This window comes from Theobroma cacao, chromosome 4 (genome assembly GCF_000208745.1).
Source record: "Theobroma cacao cultivar B97-61/B2 chromosome 4, Criollo_cocoa_genome_V2, whole genome shotgun sequence".
Taxonomy (NCBI): Eukaryota; Viridiplantae; Streptophyta; class Magnoliopsida; order Malvales; family Malvaceae; genus Theobroma; species Theobroma cacao.
This window is the reverse complement of record NC_030853.1, coordinates 31,655,293-31,675,178: the sequence shown is the minus strand read 5'-3', so window position 1 is coordinate 31,675,178 and position 19,886 is coordinate 31,655,293. Positions and strand designations below refer to the sequence as shown.

The window sequence follows — 19,886 nt, the reverse complement described above, 5'->3', positions numbered from 1 at the left end:
AGATATAAAAAAATATATAAATGAAATCTTTTAGTTTCTTGCACTGAAAAGAAATCTCGTATTAATTACGAGATTATTATCTCCTAAATTTTCCTTCCTTTTATTCAGGGATGCAATTGAATTGGATATATTTTCTTTCTCGAAAACAATAAATTGTTGGATACTTATCGGATACTTTGGATATACGGAACCGAACCGGAACCATCACGGAGATGCATCAGGGTCTTAATGCACGTGCAGGTACGGAAACGAGCTTGGGGAAGACACCCTTGGAAATTTTCGGTCGCCACGTCAGTATATACATCCTTTCCCTCCTCCGAACTTGAGTGTGAACACGAACCGTGCAGTCGTTGACGACTTTATTTAATTTTTTTAAATATTTTTTTTAGCCTTCTATCTAGTCTGTGCTTTTCTCTTTTACGCTTTATTATCATCAGTGAAGTCACGCGCTTCTCTTCTTCCTTCTTTCCTCTCTCCGTTTCTGTCTTCTCTGTTTTGCTTTATTAGCCCCTCCATCGACAACGACAGCATAAGAAGAAAGGGCCTCTCTTGCTCTCTCTCCATTGTCGATTGTATTTTTTTAAAAAAAATTCTGCTTTTTTTTTTCTGTTTTTGTTTAATAAGGCTTTTGGGTGGTTGTTGAAATCTCTTGAAGAGCCTCTCTCTCCCTATGTGTTTTGGTATGTTCATCGTGAGGAGAGGAGAGGTTGGCTGATGAAATCTGGGTTCTTCGCTTGATTAACAATGGCTCAAGGCAGAAGATACCTCCCTAATCAACAATTAGGTCTCTTTTTCTTTTTCCCTTTCCAAATATGTTATTGCAATGTGATTTTAATGATTCAAGTTCCCCCCCTTTTTTTTTCCTGTGTAAAAGATTGCTTCTTTTGAGTGAAACCGAGTTGCATGACTTTATTGAGTGAACACGTTCGAGTTTATTGTCAGTGTAAAGTTAACACCTTTAATCCGAAAAGAAAAGCTGGCCCTCAGCCTCGCATGTAATTTTATCCAATTTTAATGTAAAAGGTTGAATGAATCTCTTCTTCATGCTTTATTTGGAACCGCTGATTCATTGTTGATATGAAAGGTACAAATTTTTGTTTCCCTCTATTGCTCTTGAATTCCTACTATTTATTTCAATGAATGTCTGTAATGTTTTGTAGACTTGCTTTAGATGGTTTTCTTTTTTCATGCAGGGTTTGTTTATTTACCGTATCTGAGTGTTGCATGTTTAAGATATTTTTGTTTAATTGGCTGATGGAATGTGGCAGACCTTCAGCAGATACTGCAAGAAGCACAACATCGATGGCTTCGTCCTGTTGAAGTTTGCGAAATACTTAGCAACTACCCCAAGTTTCGTTTATCAGACAAGCCTCCCGTTAAGCCTCCAGGTCTTCACTACTTTCTTTTATTCCCATATCTGCTTATTATACATATTGTGCTACATTTGTTTCAATAGTTTATCCATCTTTTCTATGCTATGCTCAATCTTTTCATTAATCAATGTCTATAAATTTTTTTGTTAAATTACATTTTTGTTTCATCAAATTTGTGATGTTTCTTGCAAGTAGCGACTGAAAATTGCTTTTCAGCTGGATCTTTGTACCTGTTTGACCGGAAAACAATTCGATACTTTCGCAAAGATGGTCATGATTGGAGGAAGAAGAAGGACGGGAAAACTGTCAAAGAAGCTCATGAAAAGTTGAAGGTGTGCTGTTCAATTTGTTATTAGTAAGTTTTTATTTTCAGAGGTTGGTCCTAAGCAGTGTGGCTAGAATGCTCCAGAGCTTTAGTTCTCTTTTTCTGGTCCATTTAAGATGTTACTGTTTGGTTGCATTGTTTGTGGCAGAAACTAAACGAATATGAATAATGGTTAAGAAATACGTGACCCTGCAAATTTTTCTAATTTCAAGCATCAAATATGATAAGATAACTTTGGGCCATCTTTTCCTGTCATAATCTCCAATCTTTTAACTTTTGAGTGTAAATTCCCCAGAGTCCATTGGTAAGTGTCTTGCTTGACTTAATTTCTGAATTAATTATGATATTAAAAGCACAGCTTTACATAAATTGTTTATTTTTTTCTCAATGTGTATGCACATCCTCTATGGAGCACTGTTGTATGTTATTTAGATGTAGGATAGAACTACTATTGCAGTGACATACATCTTTCAAAAAAAAAAGTATAGAACTACTATTAACACGGAAGTGGATGACCTTTCAAGTTAAATTTCCCATTTTGTAATGTAAATACAGTGTTGATTCTACAGAATCAAGAGGTAAACAATTTGTAAAAAGAACTAAAATCTTGAAAAGTTGATCACATTGTGCCTTTACATCCCTGAGCCTATATTATCATATTGAGCACATAAATTTCTAAGGACATCTACTATCTGAAACTGATTTCTGTAGACTTCCATGAAGAAGCTACTTGTTCATGTAACTTTTAAGTAACATGTGCTCCAGTTGACTTTTGTAGATTGGAAGTGTGGATGTTCTTCATTGTTACTATGCACATGGGCAATTCAATGAGAATTTTCAGCGTCGTTGCTATTGGATGCTTGATGGGTGAGTGGATTTCTGAATCTGTACACCCCCTAAAACAGTTTTTCAGCAACATTGTTAATGGATTCTCTTGTTTCTGTTTCACCCATGTTCTCTTGTGTTGTAGCTCTTGTAGAGTGTAACATCATTCAATTTGTTCCTTTGAAATATATTTTCTGAATAATACTATTTCATGAATAATTACTTCCTCTTTTTCGATGTTTTATTGTATCTTCATTTGTTAGCCTTATATTTTCAGGCAGTTCGAGCATATTGTTTTTGTTCATTACAGAGAAGTAAAAGAGGTATTCACTCTCTCTTTCTGGGGGATTAAGCTAAAATGAACACTTTGCAAAAAACTTTGTACCCTGTGTCCACAAGAAATGCTCTTTAGGGTACAAAGATCTTCATCCTGTAACTGTAATGATGGAGTATCCATGATATAACTCAAAAGAGATTTAAATTGACTTTGATTTTAATTTTTAAATGTCACATGTTGGTTTTGTATAATGTGCTGGCATGCTCTACAGGGGTACAGATCTGGAATCTCCCGTATACTAGCAGACCCAGGATCACAGAGTGAAAGCCTGCAAACTGGTTCAGCTCCTTCCCTAGCACATGAAAATTCACCTGCTCCTACAGTTCAGACATCTCACGCATCAACAAGCAGAATTGATTGGAATGGGCAAACATTGTCTTCTGAATTTGAAGATGTTGACTCTGGGGATTATCCAAGTACCTCTTCTCCTGTCCAACCTATCTATGGTTCCACATCATGTACTGCTTCATTGGAGCCTGAAGTTGCAGGTGTGGTCAATTATTTGTTGAAATCAAAGATATGTTATTATCAACTTTAAAATAATAATTGAACATGAAATAACAACAATGTCATGCACCTGAAAACTCAGGTCTTTAATATGTCCTTATTTAAGCAACCTTTAGGATCTTCAAAGATATTGGCTGATTGTCCATTTTTCCGGTTTTCCTGAATCAGGAAGGAATCCTCCTGGTTCATGGTTTGCAGGATCTAATTGTAATAACAGCAGTGAATCATGTTTCTGGCCTGAAATCCATCACTCAGTTGCAGATACCATTAGCATGCCAGACCAAAAACTCTATGTTGAACGACCTACTACTGGTGACTTTATAACGCATAAAGAAGCAGAGGTGAGACTGCATGATGTCTCAGATGTTGTAAAACGTGGAGATAAGTTAATCAGTGATGTAGAAGCCCAAGCAGCGGGAGAATCTCCCCAGAAAGTAATTCAGGTATGTTAAGCCCAGTATACAAGACATCTGCAGGTTGTAGTCTGCATAGTTCTTATTGACATTGGGGTCTTAGAACTCAGGAGGTATACATGCTGTCTGATTGCTTGTTGCAGCTTTAGCTCAATTCTCGTAAATGCAAATGACTAATATATTACTGTTCTTCTAGGGTTTAGTGATACTTATATGATGTCATAGGATCTATCCATTTCAACTTACATGTTTTTCCAGGTATGTTGAAAATTCCTCAAGTAACAATTGACCTCCTGCAGGTGCCCCAGGAGTATGGTTTCGGTTTGATGGGTCTACTGTCTCAGAATTATTCTGGTCCCCAAAAGGTAGTCTCCTCTTCCGCTCAAATTGAGAATGAATCCAAAGGCAGTGGTTTTAATAATGATGAACCAGGGGAGCTTAAAAAGCTTGATAGCTTTGGAAGATGGATGGATAAAGAAATTGGTGGAGATTGTGATGATTCGTTGATGGCTTCTGACTCTGCCAATTATTGGAATACGCTTGACACTGAGACTGATGACAAGGAAGTGTCCAGTTTATCCCACCATATGCAGTTGGATGTAGATTCCTTGGGTCCTTCTCTTTCTCAGGAACAGTTATTTAGCATTGTTGATTTCTCGCCTGACTGGGCTTATTCAGGTGTTGAAACCAAGGTATATATTTAGCTCAGATAAGTGATTTGCCTGTGATATCTTGTGAAAGCACTTTCCATTTGTTTTCATGAAATCATGCTGATCAATAAATGCTTCTTTGTTTAGGTTTTAATCATTGGAAATTTTTTGCGAACCAAGGAGCTTTCTAGTGCATCGAAATGGGGCTGTATGTTTGGTGAAATTGAAGTTTCTGCTGAGGTTTTGACTAACCATGTGATTCGTTGTCAAGTTCCTTCTCATGCTCCTGGGTGTGTTCCATTTTATGTCACCTGCAGCAATAGGCTGGCATGCAGTGAGGTAAGAGAGTTTGAATATCGTGAAAAGCCACCTGGATTTTCATTTACCAAGGCTGTTAAAAGTACAGCAGCAGAGGAGATGCACCTGCAAGTTCGTCTAGCAAAATTGTTAGATATTGGCCCAGGGAGAAAGTGGTTGGATTGTTCTGTTGAGGAATGTGATAAATGTAGGTTGAAAAATAACATATATTTGATGGAAGTAGCTAATGCAAATGATAGTATACAATCTAAAGAGGGATTGATTCAGAATTTGCTGAAGGAAAGACTTTGTGAGTGGCTACTATATAAAGTTCATGAAGATGGTAAAGGTCCACATATTCTGGATGACAAAGGTCAAGGAGTTATACACTTGGCTGCTTCTCTTGGTTATGAGTGGGCAATGGGCCCTATAGTTGCTGCAGGAATAAGTCCTAATTTTAGAGATGCACAAGGTAGAACAGGGCTTCACTGGGCGTCATACTTTGGAAGGTCAAATTTTTTGCCATTTTGTTCATATATCTAATTCATGTTAATTGCCCCTTTATATTCTATTCTGATGAATTTGTATTAGTTTTTAAAGTTCAAGTTTTAAAATCAATTGCATATCCCTACTCTTGTATCACCTCAGCTCAAAAAAAACAGAATCGTTTTGATGGCTGTATACTGATGACCATTCTTCATTTTTCGCTTACCCTTTCTCCAGAGAAGAAACTGTCATCGCACTGATTAAACTGGGTGCAGCTCCTGGTGCTGTTGATGATCCCACACCAAGTTTCCCTGGTGGACGAACTGCGGCTGATTTAGCATCAAGTAGAGGACACAAAGGAATTGCTGGATACCTGGCTGAAGCTGACTTGATCACCCATCTCTCTTCGTTGACTGTTAATGAGAATGTGGTAGGCAATGATGCTGCAACTACAGCAGCAGAAGAGGCCATTGAGTCTGCTGCTCAAGTTGCTCCATCTAATGGGGCATTAGATGAGCACTGCTCATTGAAAGGGTCCCTTGCTGCTGTTAGAAAATCAGCTCATGCAGCTGCTCTAATTGAGGCTGCTTTTCGGGCTCTTTCATTCCGGGATAGACAATTAACTGAAGGCAATGATGAGATGTCCGAAGTTTCACTTGAACTAGGTCTTCTTGGGTCTTTGAACAGGCTTCCAAAGATGAGTCATTTTGGGGACTATTTGCACATTGCAGCCGCAAAGATCCAACAGAAGTATCGTGGCTGGAAGGGAAGGAAGGAATTTTTGAAGATACGAAATCGAATTGTGAAAATTCAGGTAATTGAGATTAATCATATGTCTTATATTAGGTAGGTTTCCAGATGATAAAGTTTCAAAATGAGGTTATTATTGCTTTCAGGCTCACGTGAGGGGACATCAAGTTCGTAAACAATATAAAAAGGTTGTTTGGTCTGTTAGTATAGTTGAAAAGGTAATCCTACGATGGAGGCGTAAAGGTGCTGGTCTACGAGGATTTCGTGTGCAAAAATCAATTGAAAATGCAGCACCAGAGATAGAGATAGGTGATGAATATGAATTTTTACGACTTGGTCGACAACAGAAAGTTCGGGGAGTTGAGAAAGCTCTAGCAAGAGTCAAGTCCATGGCTCGGGATCAAGAAGCACGTGACCAGTACATGAGACTAGCTACAAAATTTGGAGAATCGAAGGTAATTTTTTCCACCTTTTATTGCATTTGTCATTATCCTATGATTTTGATGGTAAGATGCCCTCTGTTCTTGAATGTAAATCTTTTTCTGAAGTTTGCACCTGAATGCATTCTCTTTAGTGCACAGGTTAGTGACAAAGGAAGCAGTGATAGCAGCAACGTGCAAACCCACTGAAGAAAAGGAGGAAAATTTGCTTGCATTTTGTGGGTGATCGATGATTCCAGTCCCAGCTAATATTGTCAAAGGCTTTTTGTGCGGTTAATTGGTATATATAGCTATTGATCCTGCCCCTAACTACTGCCTAACATGCTTTACACGACGATTTTGTCTGCAATAACTTTTAGGGTAGAAGGGATAGCAAGGGGAAGGGAAGAGGGGGTTGTAGATTTAACATTTTCTTTTTCTATATACCCTTTGTAAACAGCAATTAATTTTATTTTTCATTGGAATGGATAGATGCCCTTTATCTTATAGTAACCGTTGGTGCTTAATCCAGAACTTCATTAAAGACGAATGCCATTCCATTACAGCTAACAGACTAAGCAAGGACGTGTCTTCTTTTTTTTTGAAATAAAAGCAGAAACAAAATATTTTATTTACACGTAATTTACGCACTGAAAGATACGTGAATAATCAGATGCTTAACAAATTACCTTGAATGTCTCCATTTCCCATATCCTGGCGTGGAGAAGATGAAATGAAGAAAGATGTGGGATAGATTAGGCTCTGCTAGAAAGGCAGATACGGCGACTGAAGCACAGTTTAATCCTTGTGTTTCCTGTTAGCCATCACAAATTCATAAATCTGACTATGACTGCATAAAAACCCTCAATGACCATATTATCACCGCTACAAACTGACCACCTACCTATATTTTGCTTCAAAGCCTTGTCCACATGTTTTACCATGCAGTTGACGGCCATTAGTCCTACGAAATTGAGCCAGTTCAGTGTTCACTCGAGAAAGCAGCCTTTCGGAATGTGCCAGTCTCTTGGGGAAATCGAAACCACCCAGATTTGATGGACCATTCTCCTGTTACATCGATAAAACTTTAAACAATAAGGTTTAAAAACTATCAAGTTGTGAACAAACTGTGTGCTGACATCAACTCAAACCTTAATCTGTGATGTCTGATTTGTTTGCTTTTGGTTACTTGATGATGTTCCTTCGAGCGTTTTTATGAGCTCATCCAATTCCGCAACCCTCTTTATCAAGTTGGTCTTCTCCATCTGTGGGGAAGGAGGTGAGGGTAACACACCGTGTAAATTTCACTAAAGACACAACGTGTACAAGGAGAAACACGATTGGAATTACCTTTAACATTTGATTCTGTGCAGAAAAAAACTGGTCTCGCTGCTGAAGCTGCTCTAAACTCAACTGTGCAGTGAGTATATCTGCATCTTTCTTACTTATTTCAGATAAGCAACTGCAGGGACAAGATACACAATTAAGCATTTAATAACCCATCGAATGCAAGGAAAATTGGCCACAAAAAATGCATAAAGAGACGATGAAGATCTTCCAAGTTTAATATAATCCTTTTCCAACCATTTCATGGATTCTCCTCCTTGCACATCGCGCATTGACAAGCCAACACCTTAATCTCAAAAGAAATTATCTCAACTACTTGAGTTTGAATTGGGTTAAAAGAAAATACCCTTTTCTGACATATATTACTTGATTATATATTTATTCTCTGTTTGAGTTATAAAGTCGACTAATTCTGGATTCCTCAATTCTAACATTGTACAGGCTAAGGAACATAATTATAAGGGAAGAAACAGATTTATGACTCATTGAACCAAAAAAGGGGCGGCTAACCTCTCTTTTTCCTCTATGAGATCATTAACCTGATTTCTTAAGTTGAGAATTTCTTGCTCCTAACACATGAAATGAAATATACATTAGGACTATAATTATTCAGAAAATAGATGAATTAAAATGTTGGTCATGCATACCTTTGCAAGGAACTCTTCTGCTTGCTGATGAGCCTCCTCCACTAATTTTTTAACCTGGTGCTGGTCTATTAAGTTCTGGAACATGCAGAAAAGTATGATGCCCAAATGAGGAAGTCGCCTAAATATTCATGCTTGAAAAGGCAATAATCTGAATCTTACTGCATAATTAGTCATGTCCAATTTGACACCAAGTAAATCCCTGATGACATCATGTGTCATGCTTTCTGCTGCAGCTAGCCTCGTGTTTAGCATGCATATCTGATCCGGTATAAAATGAGTTAGAAACTTCATGATTGATTACAAGTAATACAACTGCCCGCACAGAAAGATGTATGCAAGTGAGCATTAGGTCCGTTTCACACGGTGAAGAAAGATGCTATAGAAAAGTAACAATTAGACCTCCTTTCAGATACAATATGAAGTTGCTACAGAGGTTAAAGTAGAAATGAAATTTATTACTCTATGTTAATGATAGGCTCAGAAAGTCTCCTTAAAAGGCAATAAATTAAAAAATCTAGACCTCTTTTTGCCGACTAGCTGACACTGCTTCCAGCTCTTCTATGCGAAGCCTGGCCATTGACAATTCTTGATCCTTCTCTGAATTCATTTGTTGTACTAAACTTGCAATGCACCGGAATGGTGAGCTTGAACCCCTGCTTCTTGCTGAGGTTTTCTCATTTTTGTCCGATATTGGTACTGTTGATGTTGAAGATGGCAAATCTGTTTTCACTTCACGAACCATGGCCTCCAAGGTCTTGTACTGTTCAACAAGTGGGTATGGAACATATGCAGCATGTCCACAAGTTTGACATGAAAGACAAATCTTATAATTAAAAGGAAGAGGGAAGACCATTACGGGCTAAGAAACCTGCTATTACTTTTCGTCCTCTGATTATGTGAGACTACTTTTCAAAAAAAAAAAAAAAAAACTATGTGAGACTACTAATGTAGTTTTTTCGGCATGGGGTAATTTAATGGCTATTCTTATAAATGATGGGATGTTAAAGTCTAGGACTGATAAGCACGATGTCTTGAGACTGATGCCAAATTTTAACCATAATCCTTTTCTTTCAATGGGTGTAAACGAAGTTTATGCTGTGGCATTTCCTATTTTCAAATTGCCCAAGTAATATGATGGGAAGGAATGAGAGCTCCCGAGACAATACTTTAAAACCTCACAAAAGTAATTACCTGACCAATTGGACTCCTTTAGAATCCGATGAATAATAAAAACCGGTACAACTATAATTTGTAAACCTAGAGAATATAGTGAGTAGTATAAGTGATACCTTCTGTTGGTACTGTGATGCTTGGGCTTCAGAATGCAACACAAGTTCCGAGATGTACTCTTTGCATTGTTTGATCTACAAAGCATTTGAAAAACTTCATTAAAATACAAGAAAAAGAGATAATATTATAATCATATATTCTACTTTTAAGAAGGCTTATCAAATTGAAAACAGTCAATAAGAAGTAAATTAGGAATCCACCTCTATACTCAGCTCTGCTTTTTCCTTCTCTAGAATTCTTATCTGATCATGTGCCTCATGGAGTTCCAGCAATTTATTGTGCATTTGCCTGCATCAAAACCACTTTCTGAATACCAAAAAAAAAACCAGCAGCAGTAGCGACCACAAATCAAAATAAGAAAGCAAACAGTGGTTTTTACCTAGACATAAGATCTTCAGTTTGTTCAGCATTTGAGTTAACTGAATGCACAACATCAGCAAAGTTATCTACTTTTGACAATCTATCTCTCAGAGCTTGGAGTTCATGCTCTAAAGAATTTCTGATCAACCGATGCCTCTCTACCTCCTCATCCAGTTCATATAACTAAGAGTAACAACATGACATGTCAGACTTTTCAATTAAACTAGGGAAAGATAATTTAGTAACCTAGACAGCAAAAAGCATGAGCAGAACAAAAGGTAACACAATAATTACAAAGCCAAATTGCATTTTTACTTTAAAGACAAGAAAATAATTAACTGTCAATACACTATATAAACTCTATCAGTTCACCAACGTCAGTGAACATTTGTACAGAGATGAAAATTACAAACTCCTAACCTTTTTCTCCAAGACATTTATGGTAGATTCAAGTTCCTCAACAGAATGCTCCAGGATCTTGACTTCCTCCTCCTTTTGTTCAGCATATATTTTACTTGCCTCTGACTCCTAGAGAAAAGAAAAATCCAAGTTTAGTATAAGGAACACTGCCTACATAATATGATTTTTAAAAGAATAAACTGATATGTACCTGACGAGCTTCAACTGCGATAGCTTCATTTTCATCAGCCAATGCATGGGCTATCTCAAGCTTATCATTTAGTGAGAAAATTTCTTCACGGAGTTCATCTCTCTCGCTAGTGACCTTTCTCAAGTCCTCCTCAATGCCTTCAACTGATGAGAGTAAGTCCTTTTCCACTGAATAATTCAAATGAAGGATTTCTTTTTCCAATCCTTTCACCACCTCCTTCTGCTCTTCCAGTCTTTCTTCAGCCTCAGCTTTCTTGAGATAGAGGTCTTTTAAAAGCATTCTCATCTCAGCATTTTGGTCTAACAGAGAGTCTATTGTTTCTTTAGCCTGCTCCAGATTGGAGTTTGATATTAACAGAGCATTTTCAGCATCACTTAGACGATTTTCAAGTTTACTGTGCTGAACCAACAAGTCATCAACTTGATTTGTTTTCATCTCTACCTCATGGCGGACTTGCCTCAAAGCCGACATTAACTTTTCACTTTCATCTTTAATTTCTTTGCTATTGGACGCCGATTCTTGCAACAAGTGAAGATCAAAAAGCAAACCCTCCAACAAAACTTCTTTTCTTTTCAATTCTTTCTTAAGAGAGAGATTTTCATCTATCAAATCATTATGTGAGAGGTCTGCTTCTTGATCTTCTAAATGTTTGAGTTGCTTGCCTTCATTTCCTTCCTCTATGCTTTTCTTATGATAAACCACATTGTCACCTTGCCTAATGGAGTGACTCTTTACTGAAGTATTTACAACTGAGTGAAATTCTGGTCTTTGCAATGGATGAGAACGTAATTCATTGCTGAAGGTTAAAGTTTTGCGGATAAAGTCTCCAAAATAGCACTGATACAAAACAAATAATGAAAATTCTTTCTCCATCATCTCATAGCAAATGTCTTCAAATGATGATCTTGTGTTGCATACAGAGAAAAGCACCCCCTGCCTGATAGATAAAACTTCAGAATATAAAACCTTAAACTTATCCTCAACTTGTCTTTGCATTTGCTGGAAACACCCTTCAAGCAGAGATATTGAGTCGGCTGTTTCAACCAAAGTATAACGTATTTGATCCTGCAGCAATTCATTCTCTCTTTCTTTCAAACTTATTGAATATCTGAGCTTTTCAACTTCATCAATCAAGTTTGATTTCTCTACAATCAATTCTTCACTTGCTTGCTTCCATATACTATTCAACAGTTTTGTGCTTTCATTTGCTTTCAGCAATGCATTTAACATGTAATCAGCTTCTTTCATGGTCGCATGGGCTTCCTCAAATTTTTTTAAGAAGCTTTTAGCAGGACTGATTTTATCATCAGCAAGTGCCTGCATATCAGAAAACATTGCATAGAATTAAAGATCAGCCATACTTCTCGCATTTTGTCTAAATTTGACATTTAGTTATTATATAAAGAAGTTACAGATACACCAATATTGCCCACAGGAACTGCAAAAGAAGACAGTTTAGAGTTAATGCATACCTCTACCGTATTATGGGATCCTGCTTCATCAATCTGCATTGTCAACCCAAACGAAGGAAGCCCTGCCATATGATTAAGTTCATTAATTCCCTTTTTGATATAGTTTTCATACGGTTTTTCATTTTACAAACACAAAATCTAGGTAAATTCTGTACCTTCTGTGTGAGAACATTCTCCAATATCATTCTCGTCAAGGATTGTGGTTAACCAAACATATAATTTATGGAAAACATCCAATGCCTTTCGCAACTCCTTTCTAAGACCAAATGTTACTGACTTTTCTGAGAATTCCAAATCAGATTCAAGTGAGACTCCTTTAAATTTTGTATCATCCATCAGCTCAGCCGTTTTCCTGGAGCAGTGTGATCCACTCAAATTGTTTCCAGAAGCAAAACTTTCAATTGAAAAATCAGAGCTTGATGTTGAAGAATTAGAACTCCAGCTGTCATTTTCAATCACATCCTCTTCATTTGACATGCAGACATTCATACTAGCTTTTGTTTTAATGCAGTCTTTAATTAACTTAAGAATTTCATTTGCCTGAGCAAGTTCACCTTTTATTTGTTGCAGCAGGTGACACTTCAAAGACTTAGCTGCGCCCACTGATTGCAATTTGATTGTAGAAAACTGAAAATTGTTACAGTTCTCATTTAGTTCAGAAAATTTACTCCTTATGTCAAGAATTTCTCTCAGCAAATCCTGAAGCAACTCCTTGTAAACTGAATAGGCTTCGAAAATGTCTGTTTGGAGGGTGGATAAATGGACTTCTGCATCTTTATGAGAAGTATTAATAACATTCTCAGACTCCAATATTACTAACTTTGCCAACTCCACTTGAGCCTTAAGATCATCAACTGTTGGAAACTTTATACGAGCCATCACATTGCTTTGCATTCCCTCAGAAGTGGCTAGCGTTAAGATTGGAATGTCCACCTCAGCGTGATCTCCATAAACAGCCTTGTTGCAATCTACAAGCCATTTTGCAACCAAGAAGGCAGCATCAGCTCGTTTTACTGCCATGGTAAGCTGATCCTCCTTAAGTTTGAGTTCATACAGTAGAACTTTCTCCAAATCTATCTTCTCATTGAATAACATGCTTAATAGGGCTGTGTCATCTGTTTTCATATCGCCCCTTGGTTCCTGAAATTCATTTAAAGCAATTGTCGCTCCCTTCAAGGAACTTAACTTCATCTCCATTTCCACTGTCATCCTCTGTGCATCTTCCAAGCTTCTCTGCAGAAGTAGAATTCTTTCTTCTTTGTCAATGCAAACTCTTGCAGCTCTCTCAACATTTTCACCAACCCAAACGTTAATTTGAGGAAATGAACGAGCAATATTTTCTATCTGCCAAGAGGCATCTTTGAGAGATTTAGAACCATCTAGAAGGAAGCTAGTGAGTTCTAAAGTTGCCCTTTCCCACTCTATACAAGTTGACTTTACTTCCTCCTCTTTAGCCGTGATTGTATCTCTTAGCCTTATATTTTCTTGAGTAACGGAAGCTAGTCTTTCATTGAGCTCCAACTGAAGTGTAGCAACCTCTTCCTGCAAATGAAGAATTGTCCTTGCGGTTTCCATCTCAACCTGTTCACGCACTAAGTCAGCTTCATGCTGGCAAGACAATTGTGATGCCTGAACCTGTTGATATTGACAATTAAGTAATCTGGCATTATCAAGGTCTTTAGTCAATCTATCCAACTTGTCCTGTAAATCCTTTGGATCAATGTCTTCCCTCTCCATGACCAGGCCTTTGTTTTTAGATGCCAAGTGATCTGGTTCAAGGCAATCAATCTGAAGTTTATGAACAGATTCATTTTCCAGTTCTTTATTGCTTATTATTTCCATGTATCTTCTGTTCTCTTCCTGCAGATGCTGCAGCTCTTTAAGTAAATAGATATGCTCAGCCTCCATTGCCTTAATTAGCAATCTTGCATCTATCAACTCCTTTTGAGAGACACTATGTTGCGTATCTGAAGCAACACTTATGTTCTGTTCATTTTGATTTTCTAAAGCGACATCATCCTTCTGGGAATAGGATGCTATCTCATCTCCAGAGTCACAACAGACTGATATAGTCTCAACCTGTAAGATAGTTGCCATTTGAAAAGTAAATGTTAAATATAAAGAAAATGTTTGACATAAAATACTTATCCATATTCTTCTGTTATGCATGTTTGTGTATGTCTCTACATCTGGGCATAAGTTTGCCTTGAGAAAACACTTAAAATGGTCCTTCTCTTTGATGCATCTACATGTAATGAATGCCATTAATGAGTTAATCATGAATAACTGGACAGAACTTGCATTCTTCTTACCAATGAATATTTGTATTCCTCATGATCCTTGGAGGGAGAATAAGCAACCTACAAAGGATGGAACTAGTATAAGCTACCTCAGAACACAGATTAACCTATCTCACCCCTACATTCACTAGTTCATAGTTGTTCTTACAGAATCAGATGCTGATTGACTACAGTTCAAGTATTTTCTCAGTTCCATTTGTAACTCTTCTACTTCCCTGAAGACAGAAACCTTTAATGAGATTACAAGAAATAGAGTAGGAAAAGTTCATCAAAGAAAAGACAAGCTAAAGCATTATTGTATGTGACCGCTCAATTCATAAAAGCACAAAAGAAGAGAAAAGAAACTATGAAAACAGTAGATAGAAGTTCAGATGATCAGTCCACCCTGGATAAACCATATAGAAGGTATCAACAACTGATATGCTCATGACTCATTAAACGAAAAAACAAAATCATTTGGAGACAGCTTAGGCAAACTGATAAAACCACAAAATAATTTGTTTTCATTCTCTGACAACCTTTACCAATATCATGCACATTTTAATAAAATGTGAACATAAAATTAGAGAGTTGCTGCCAAGGCCTTCATTTACAGGCCCAATAGGAGCCAAATTAGAAAACCAAGTGCCACACATGCAGTGCAAACCAACATGCAACACATAGGATAAATTACATTGATTTATTAATACCTCATCAGTTTGGAATTCATATTCCTGCAATCTTCCAACTCCTTCATAGTGTTCCCATCCTGGAGTTCATACCTCGTCAGTTGGGAATTGATATGTAAGAGGATGTACAGATTAGACAGTACAGTTCATAACATAAATAATATGGTGAAATTGTGCATTCCAACCTGATTCTCATATCTAGCAGATAATCTATTCTTTCCTTCAAGAACTTCTAGAAGCTGCAAGTCAAGAAAAAGTTTCAGTCTGTTATCATCAGCTCTCAAAGTAAAAATTGCAATAAGATTACCCTCCCCAAACCTGGTTCCGCAATTCCGAAACTTCACCCAGCAGTGTTTCTCGCTCTCCATGCTCATAAAAATTTTGAAATCTGGCATAGAAAATGAAGTAGCAGTGAGTCACTGGAATCAAGAGGGGGGCCAGAGTGACAAGAAGGGATTTACTTTTGCAGCTGTTCAAGAAGTCTAATATTCTCTAAAGCAAAACGTGTCACTTCAGGATTTCTGTCAATCTTTGTCTGAAGCAATTCAATCTCTTCCTTCAAAGCTCGATTTTCCTCCGTGAGATACTCCTCAGTTGATACTAGGCCAGTTGACAGCAATTCAAGATTTTTTATCTTCTCCTCCCGAAACCTAAGCATCATTTTAGCCCGTTGAACATCTTCTTCTCTTTGACAAATCTGAAACAGATGGCTTCACTGTTAAGTAACCCCATATAAACAGCTATTAATATTTGTAATTCATCAGAATTGATAAATACAATTCTTAGAGACCATCTGTTATGACGAATTTAGACCTGATTAGCAGAATATGACATACCAAGCGGTTCATTTGCTCAATTTCAGCCTCTAATTTCCGGATTGCTACTTCTGCCATCTTTTCTCTCCTTAAGGAACCAGCTAAAGTAGCTTCCATGCGTTTCATCTGCTAGACATTTATTAGCATAGATTAACTACAAAAATTGTCATATCACCTGTAGGAAGTAAGTTCATAAAATGGCCACAAAAATCACCTTCTTATTGTGAATGTTCTGTATCCTAGAATCTGCCATTTTCTCTCCTGTGTTTTCATTTTTTCCTGAATCGTCTCCCATTTTTGATTCTTCAAAACTTGGCACACAGCTAGTTGGAGAGTTTGGGAAGTTATGATGCTTCAACAAGGAAGACAGCTGGCCCTGTTTCAGATTATACAGTTCAGCTCTACTGTTTTAGAATGTTGAGGAAGAAACAGACTGTGGTTAGTCCATACCTTTAATTGTTGGATTTGCCTCTGCAGTGCATGAACATCACCTGAAGCATCTTCATTCACTTTAGCCTGGAAAAAAGGAAAAGGGGAATGAGAACTCCAATAGGTTGTAACTTCCCTAAACATACATGCATGAACAACACAAATAGATATGAGAAATTTTGTCTTGTTAAGTTGCAAGCATATGAAGTGCATACGTTATTCTGAATAAGTTTGGCACGCTGAGCAAACTTCAGTGTGCTTAGAGTTTCATTTGCAGCACTGCAAGAAAAGAAAGAATAAAGTTACAATAGAAAAAGAAGAAGACGAGGAAAAACAGAAAGAGCCACGAAAAAAAGTTTTATATGCCATCGCAAAGAATTAATTGTAAAACAGACCAAATGGATGGGCTGACATTTGCAATAATTGTTGTTTTTGAGTTTCCACCTAGTGAGTCCTGCATTCCAAGTCATCAATATTTGAAACCTTGAAGTGAGGTACCAAGATAATAGAATTATCTTCAATTTAAGAGCTTGCTTTAATTATCTAACCTGAAGCAGAAATGTCAGTCGAGAATCTCTGTAAGGCACATGTCTGTGTTTCCCATGTGCCAGATCCACCAGAGACATTATTACCAGGCTAAAAGAGTGAAAACAGCAAACCAACAAGAAAATTAATTGCAAAGAAAACTTCTGGATTCAATTTGAACGTAAGAAATGTTAATTGAGGACTACCTTCTTACACTATCTAGGCTTTCATTCAACATATACTTTTATCATTCTTGAACAAGATCAAATACACAAGGTATTTGGAAACACTCATTAACCAACCATTACATAGCAATAATTTGTGTGCATTTTCTGTGTTACAGAAGCTTGACAGCTCCATTGCTGTCTACCTTACATTTAAAGCAACTTGGCAATCAAAAATAATGTCAAGAAATGCCAACCAGTGAACATCTGAATCAACCCTAAAGGAAACTACATTTTTTATGTTTGCAAACACCACTACTATTCCTCTGATTGCAGCTTCAATCACCAAGAATATCACTTTGCACAATAATTTTTGTGCGATTATTATGTATAAACACATTCATGAGTATTAATTGCTTTAAATCTGTAAGAGAGGGAGAAATAGAGTGTATAGTTATTAACACAACAAAGAGGGTTTGGATCTGGCTTGAGATCCATGTCAAAGCTGGTTTGAAACTGCCCTCACTGTTAGCAGAAGAACCACATCAAGTGATACCTTTGCACATTCACCAAAATGACTGAGTACGAAAGAAGAACATAGAAAAGATATCATAGCATTGCATGGAATTTGTGCAACTAAAATGCTTGAAAGCTATAATGACTTCAGAGCAACCAGACTGAGTACAAGATCTGAGGTTTAATTACCCAAGAGTTGACAAAGATTTGTTTATGTTTGCTGCTTCTTTCAGACGATCTCCTTCTGCACCGGAGCTCTTCTGCCTAAATTTTCAAGCAAATTATTTTTGCATTCAAGAAAAAGTAATAAATTGAAAAAGTTGATCCCATAAACATAATTACCTTTCAGAACCAGCTAAATCCACCAAATTTAACCTTGCAAATCTAAAGTGGGTCATAGCATCTTTCTCCCATTGGCTTTCAATGATACAAGTGAAAACACTATGGGATCGGCTGCTCTCGCTGTTCATGTTGGTTGCTGCCATTCTTCTGTTTGCAGCACCCTACTTGTAGCAAAATGACAACAATCATTTTCAGACTCTCAATACATGAATAGAGAAGAAGCACAAACATTCACCATATATATTACCTGCAAGAGAAGCTTGAGAACATCATCAACAGTCCGCACATTATATTCCATAAGATTTTCCACGTATACACCTTTCTTCAAGTCTTCTCTGAGCTACAGCAGGGAAATCAGCATTATGACCTATTACAGTTTAATGTGTGTGGATTACCGAACATGAATCAAAAGGAAAAGTTTTGAATTACTTGAAGATTAGTTGATGAAGGCTCCAAAAGATCCGTTATTTGCTCATTATATATCTCTAGGAAGGAACATTTGCAACTGAACCTCAACTTCTCATCCTTCCTGCTCTCTTCTTCCTACACATACAAATTTTAATAAATTTTTCCCACCCAAACACCAAACAAAAGTATAAACATGAAGTAATTTTAACAGATTGGGGGAATCACATTCTCACCATTCTAATCCTTGAAAATAAATATTCAAATACACGAGGAGTTATTCCACAATTTTCACTGAGCTGGCCTTCCATCTCATATATTTCACCCATCATAGTATATGTTTTGCCACTACCGGTCTGCAGGTAAAGAGTTTCAGAATGCTCAAAACCTGCCCTACAGGATATTACTATATAAGCAAAAAGCTTAATTAGGAAAACCCCCAGAATAACTTACCTGACCATAAGCAAACATACAGCTATTATACCCAGACAAGCAATTCTCCACCATGGGTAGACCAGCTACTCTGAACAGCTTTTCCTACACCAAATAGCAAACATCCACATTACTCAACATGCAAATTATCCACCATTCGCCCTTTAAAACAACAAAATGAGATTACTAAATGTAAATTAAAGATGGAACCTGTGATACGGTCTCGCAAGCTACATTATCAAAGGTAAATCTGGTATCAGGATGTCCTAGCCACACTAAAGTTTGTGCACTCTCCTGCTTCAAACACCGACCGTATCCTTCTGAAACCCTCTCTATCGTACTCAGTGGCCGAATTCTTATCAACACCTAAAAGTCAAAATGAATAAACAAATGACAATAGTAACTCGTTAATTAAACGATAATTTAAACAACAATTAGATGCATGCACAAAAACCTGCACATTGCGATCTCTCCAAAAGGAAGGATCCTCAATGAGCTCGAAATATGGAGCGCCAACCAAGAAATTGGAATTATCCATCATCGAAGTCCCTCTCGAAGCCCTAGAATAAGAGCTGGAGCTCACTCCACCTCTTCCTCCAATAACTTGAGTAACTCTACTGGCAACACAAGTTCCAGCTCCGCCCCCGAGCGAAAACCGCGGACCGCTTCTCGCCGGAGTACTCTGAGCGGAGTTCGGCTCGGAATGCAGCTTGCCGTGGCGACCGGTAACCCTCGGGGTTTTATGAAGTGTTCGAGTAGATTCGGATTTGTCTTTAAAATCGAAATCGTGTTCGTCTTGATTCTGCGTTTCTTTCTGGTATTGAGACGGATCGGGAATCGAGTTGAGCGGAGTTCTCAGAGGTGGGAAATGAGCCGAACTCGACGAGTTTTCGAACTCGTTCTCATTTGCATTCTTAGAGACGAATCCGGAGCTGGAAATGTCCCTTGACATTGTCGAACGTGGAAGATCCAATTACAAAACTTAAAAAAGAAAATCTAAATCTCTCAAGAATAGGAGCTCATAGCTCTGGATTTACATTAATCGATGGGAGACTGGCGTAAGAGAGCGTAAAAACGAACAAGTATGGATGACGAATGCTTCAGACGGGAGAAGAAGGTTAAGGCCCGCTCGTTTTTCAAATTGAAATACTAACATGTTTTTTGCTTATTCACGAAATAGTC

At 37.5% G+C, this 19,886-nt stretch overlaps 2 protein-coding genes across 6 annotated transcripts; one reads left to right on the top strand and one right to left on the bottom strand.

Annotated features, from left to right (window-relative positions):
* On the top strand, positions 173 to 6,895 carry LOC18603745 (calmodulin-binding transcription activator 1). Of its 4 annotated transcripts, none has more exons than XM_007035887.2 (12): positions 173 to 784; positions 1,269 to 1,388; positions 1,590 to 1,705; positions 2,477 to 2,565; positions 2,801 to 2,846; positions 3,072 to 3,348; positions 3,536 to 3,810; positions 4,080 to 4,472; positions 4,578 to 5,236; positions 5,451 to 6,027; positions 6,110 to 6,418; positions 6,538 to 6,739. In XM_007035887.2, the coding sequence occupies exons 1-12, from the start codon at positions 745 to 747 to the stop codon at positions 6,547 to 6,549; spliced, it is 2,913 nt and encodes a 970-aa protein (XP_007035949.2). In that variant the 5' UTR covers positions 173 to 744; the 3' UTR covers positions 6,550 to 6,739. The 4 variants fall into 4 exon arrangements, with proteins under 4 accessions (XP_007035949.2, XP_017974941.1, XP_017974942.1 ...); XM_018119452.1 differs by having other exon boundaries at positions 175 to 784; positions 6,545 to 6,895; XM_018119453.1 differs by having other exon boundaries at positions 439 to 1,084; positions 6,545 to 6,895.
* On the bottom strand, positions 3,249 to 19,798 carry LOC18603744 (phragmoplast orienting kinesin-1). 2 transcript variants are annotated; one of them, XM_018119450.1, is made up of 36 exons: positions 19,159 to 19,798; positions 18,915 to 19,070; positions 18,726 to 18,809; positions 18,509 to 18,628; positions 18,297 to 18,410; positions 18,115 to 18,207; positions 17,868 to 18,028; positions 17,715 to 17,789; positions 16,869 to 16,956; positions 16,716 to 16,774; positions 16,536 to 16,599; positions 16,342 to 16,407; positions 16,106 to 16,267; positions 15,913 to 16,017; positions 15,538 to 15,773; positions 15,395 to 15,464; positions 15,262 to 15,315; positions 15,098 to 15,156; positions 14,557 to 14,623; positions 14,421 to 14,468; positions 12,264 to 14,187; positions 12,109 to 12,170; positions 10,637 to 11,953; positions 10,447 to 10,554; positions 10,046 to 10,209; positions 9,867 to 9,954; positions 9,666 to 9,740; positions 8,897 to 9,136; positions 8,536 to 8,634; positions 8,377 to 8,451; positions 8,240 to 8,298; positions 7,733 to 7,844; positions 7,534 to 7,647; positions 7,287 to 7,450; positions 7,072 to 7,196; positions 3,249 to 3,336 (listed from the first exon to the last, which is right to left on the bottom strand). In XM_018119450.1, exons 1-35 carry the CDS (start codon positions 19,654 to 19,656, stop codon positions 7,181 to 7,183), a joined length of 6,996 nt encoding a protein of 2,331 aa, XP_017974939.1. In that variant the 5' UTR covers positions 19,657 to 19,798; the 3' UTR covers positions 3,249 to 3,336; positions 7,072 to 7,180. The 2 variants fall into 2 exon arrangements, with proteins under 2 accessions (XP_017974939.1, XP_017974940.1); XM_018119451.1 differs by lacking the exons at positions 3,249 to 3,336; positions 7,072 to 7,196 and having other exon boundaries at positions 7,283 to 7,450.

Coding starts and splice junctions, on each gene's coding strand:
- LOC18603744 (XM_018119450.1), bottom strand. CDS start 19,656: ATGTCAAGGGACATTTCCAGCTCCGGATTCGTCTCTAAGAATGCAAAT. Junction 16,268..16,341: donor GGCAAATCCAACAATTAAAG/GTATGGACTAAC, acceptor AATCTGAAACAG/GGCCAGCTGTCTTCCTTGTT. Junction 9,137..9,665: donor CATCACAGTACCAACAGAAG/GTATCACTTATA, acceptor CTTGTTGAACAG/TACAAGACCTTGGAGGCCAT.
- LOC18603745 (XM_018119452.1), top strand. CDS start 745: ATGGCTCAAGGCAGAAGATACCTCCCTAATCAACAATTAG. Junction 3,811..4,079: donor CTCCCCAGAAAGTAATTCAG/GTATGTTAAGCC, acceptor GACCTCCTGCAG/GTGCCCCAGGAGTATGGTTT. Junction 6,419..6,544: donor CAAAATTTGGAGAATCGAAG/GTAATTTTTTCC, acceptor TTTAGTGCACAG/GTTAGTGACAAAGGAAGCAG.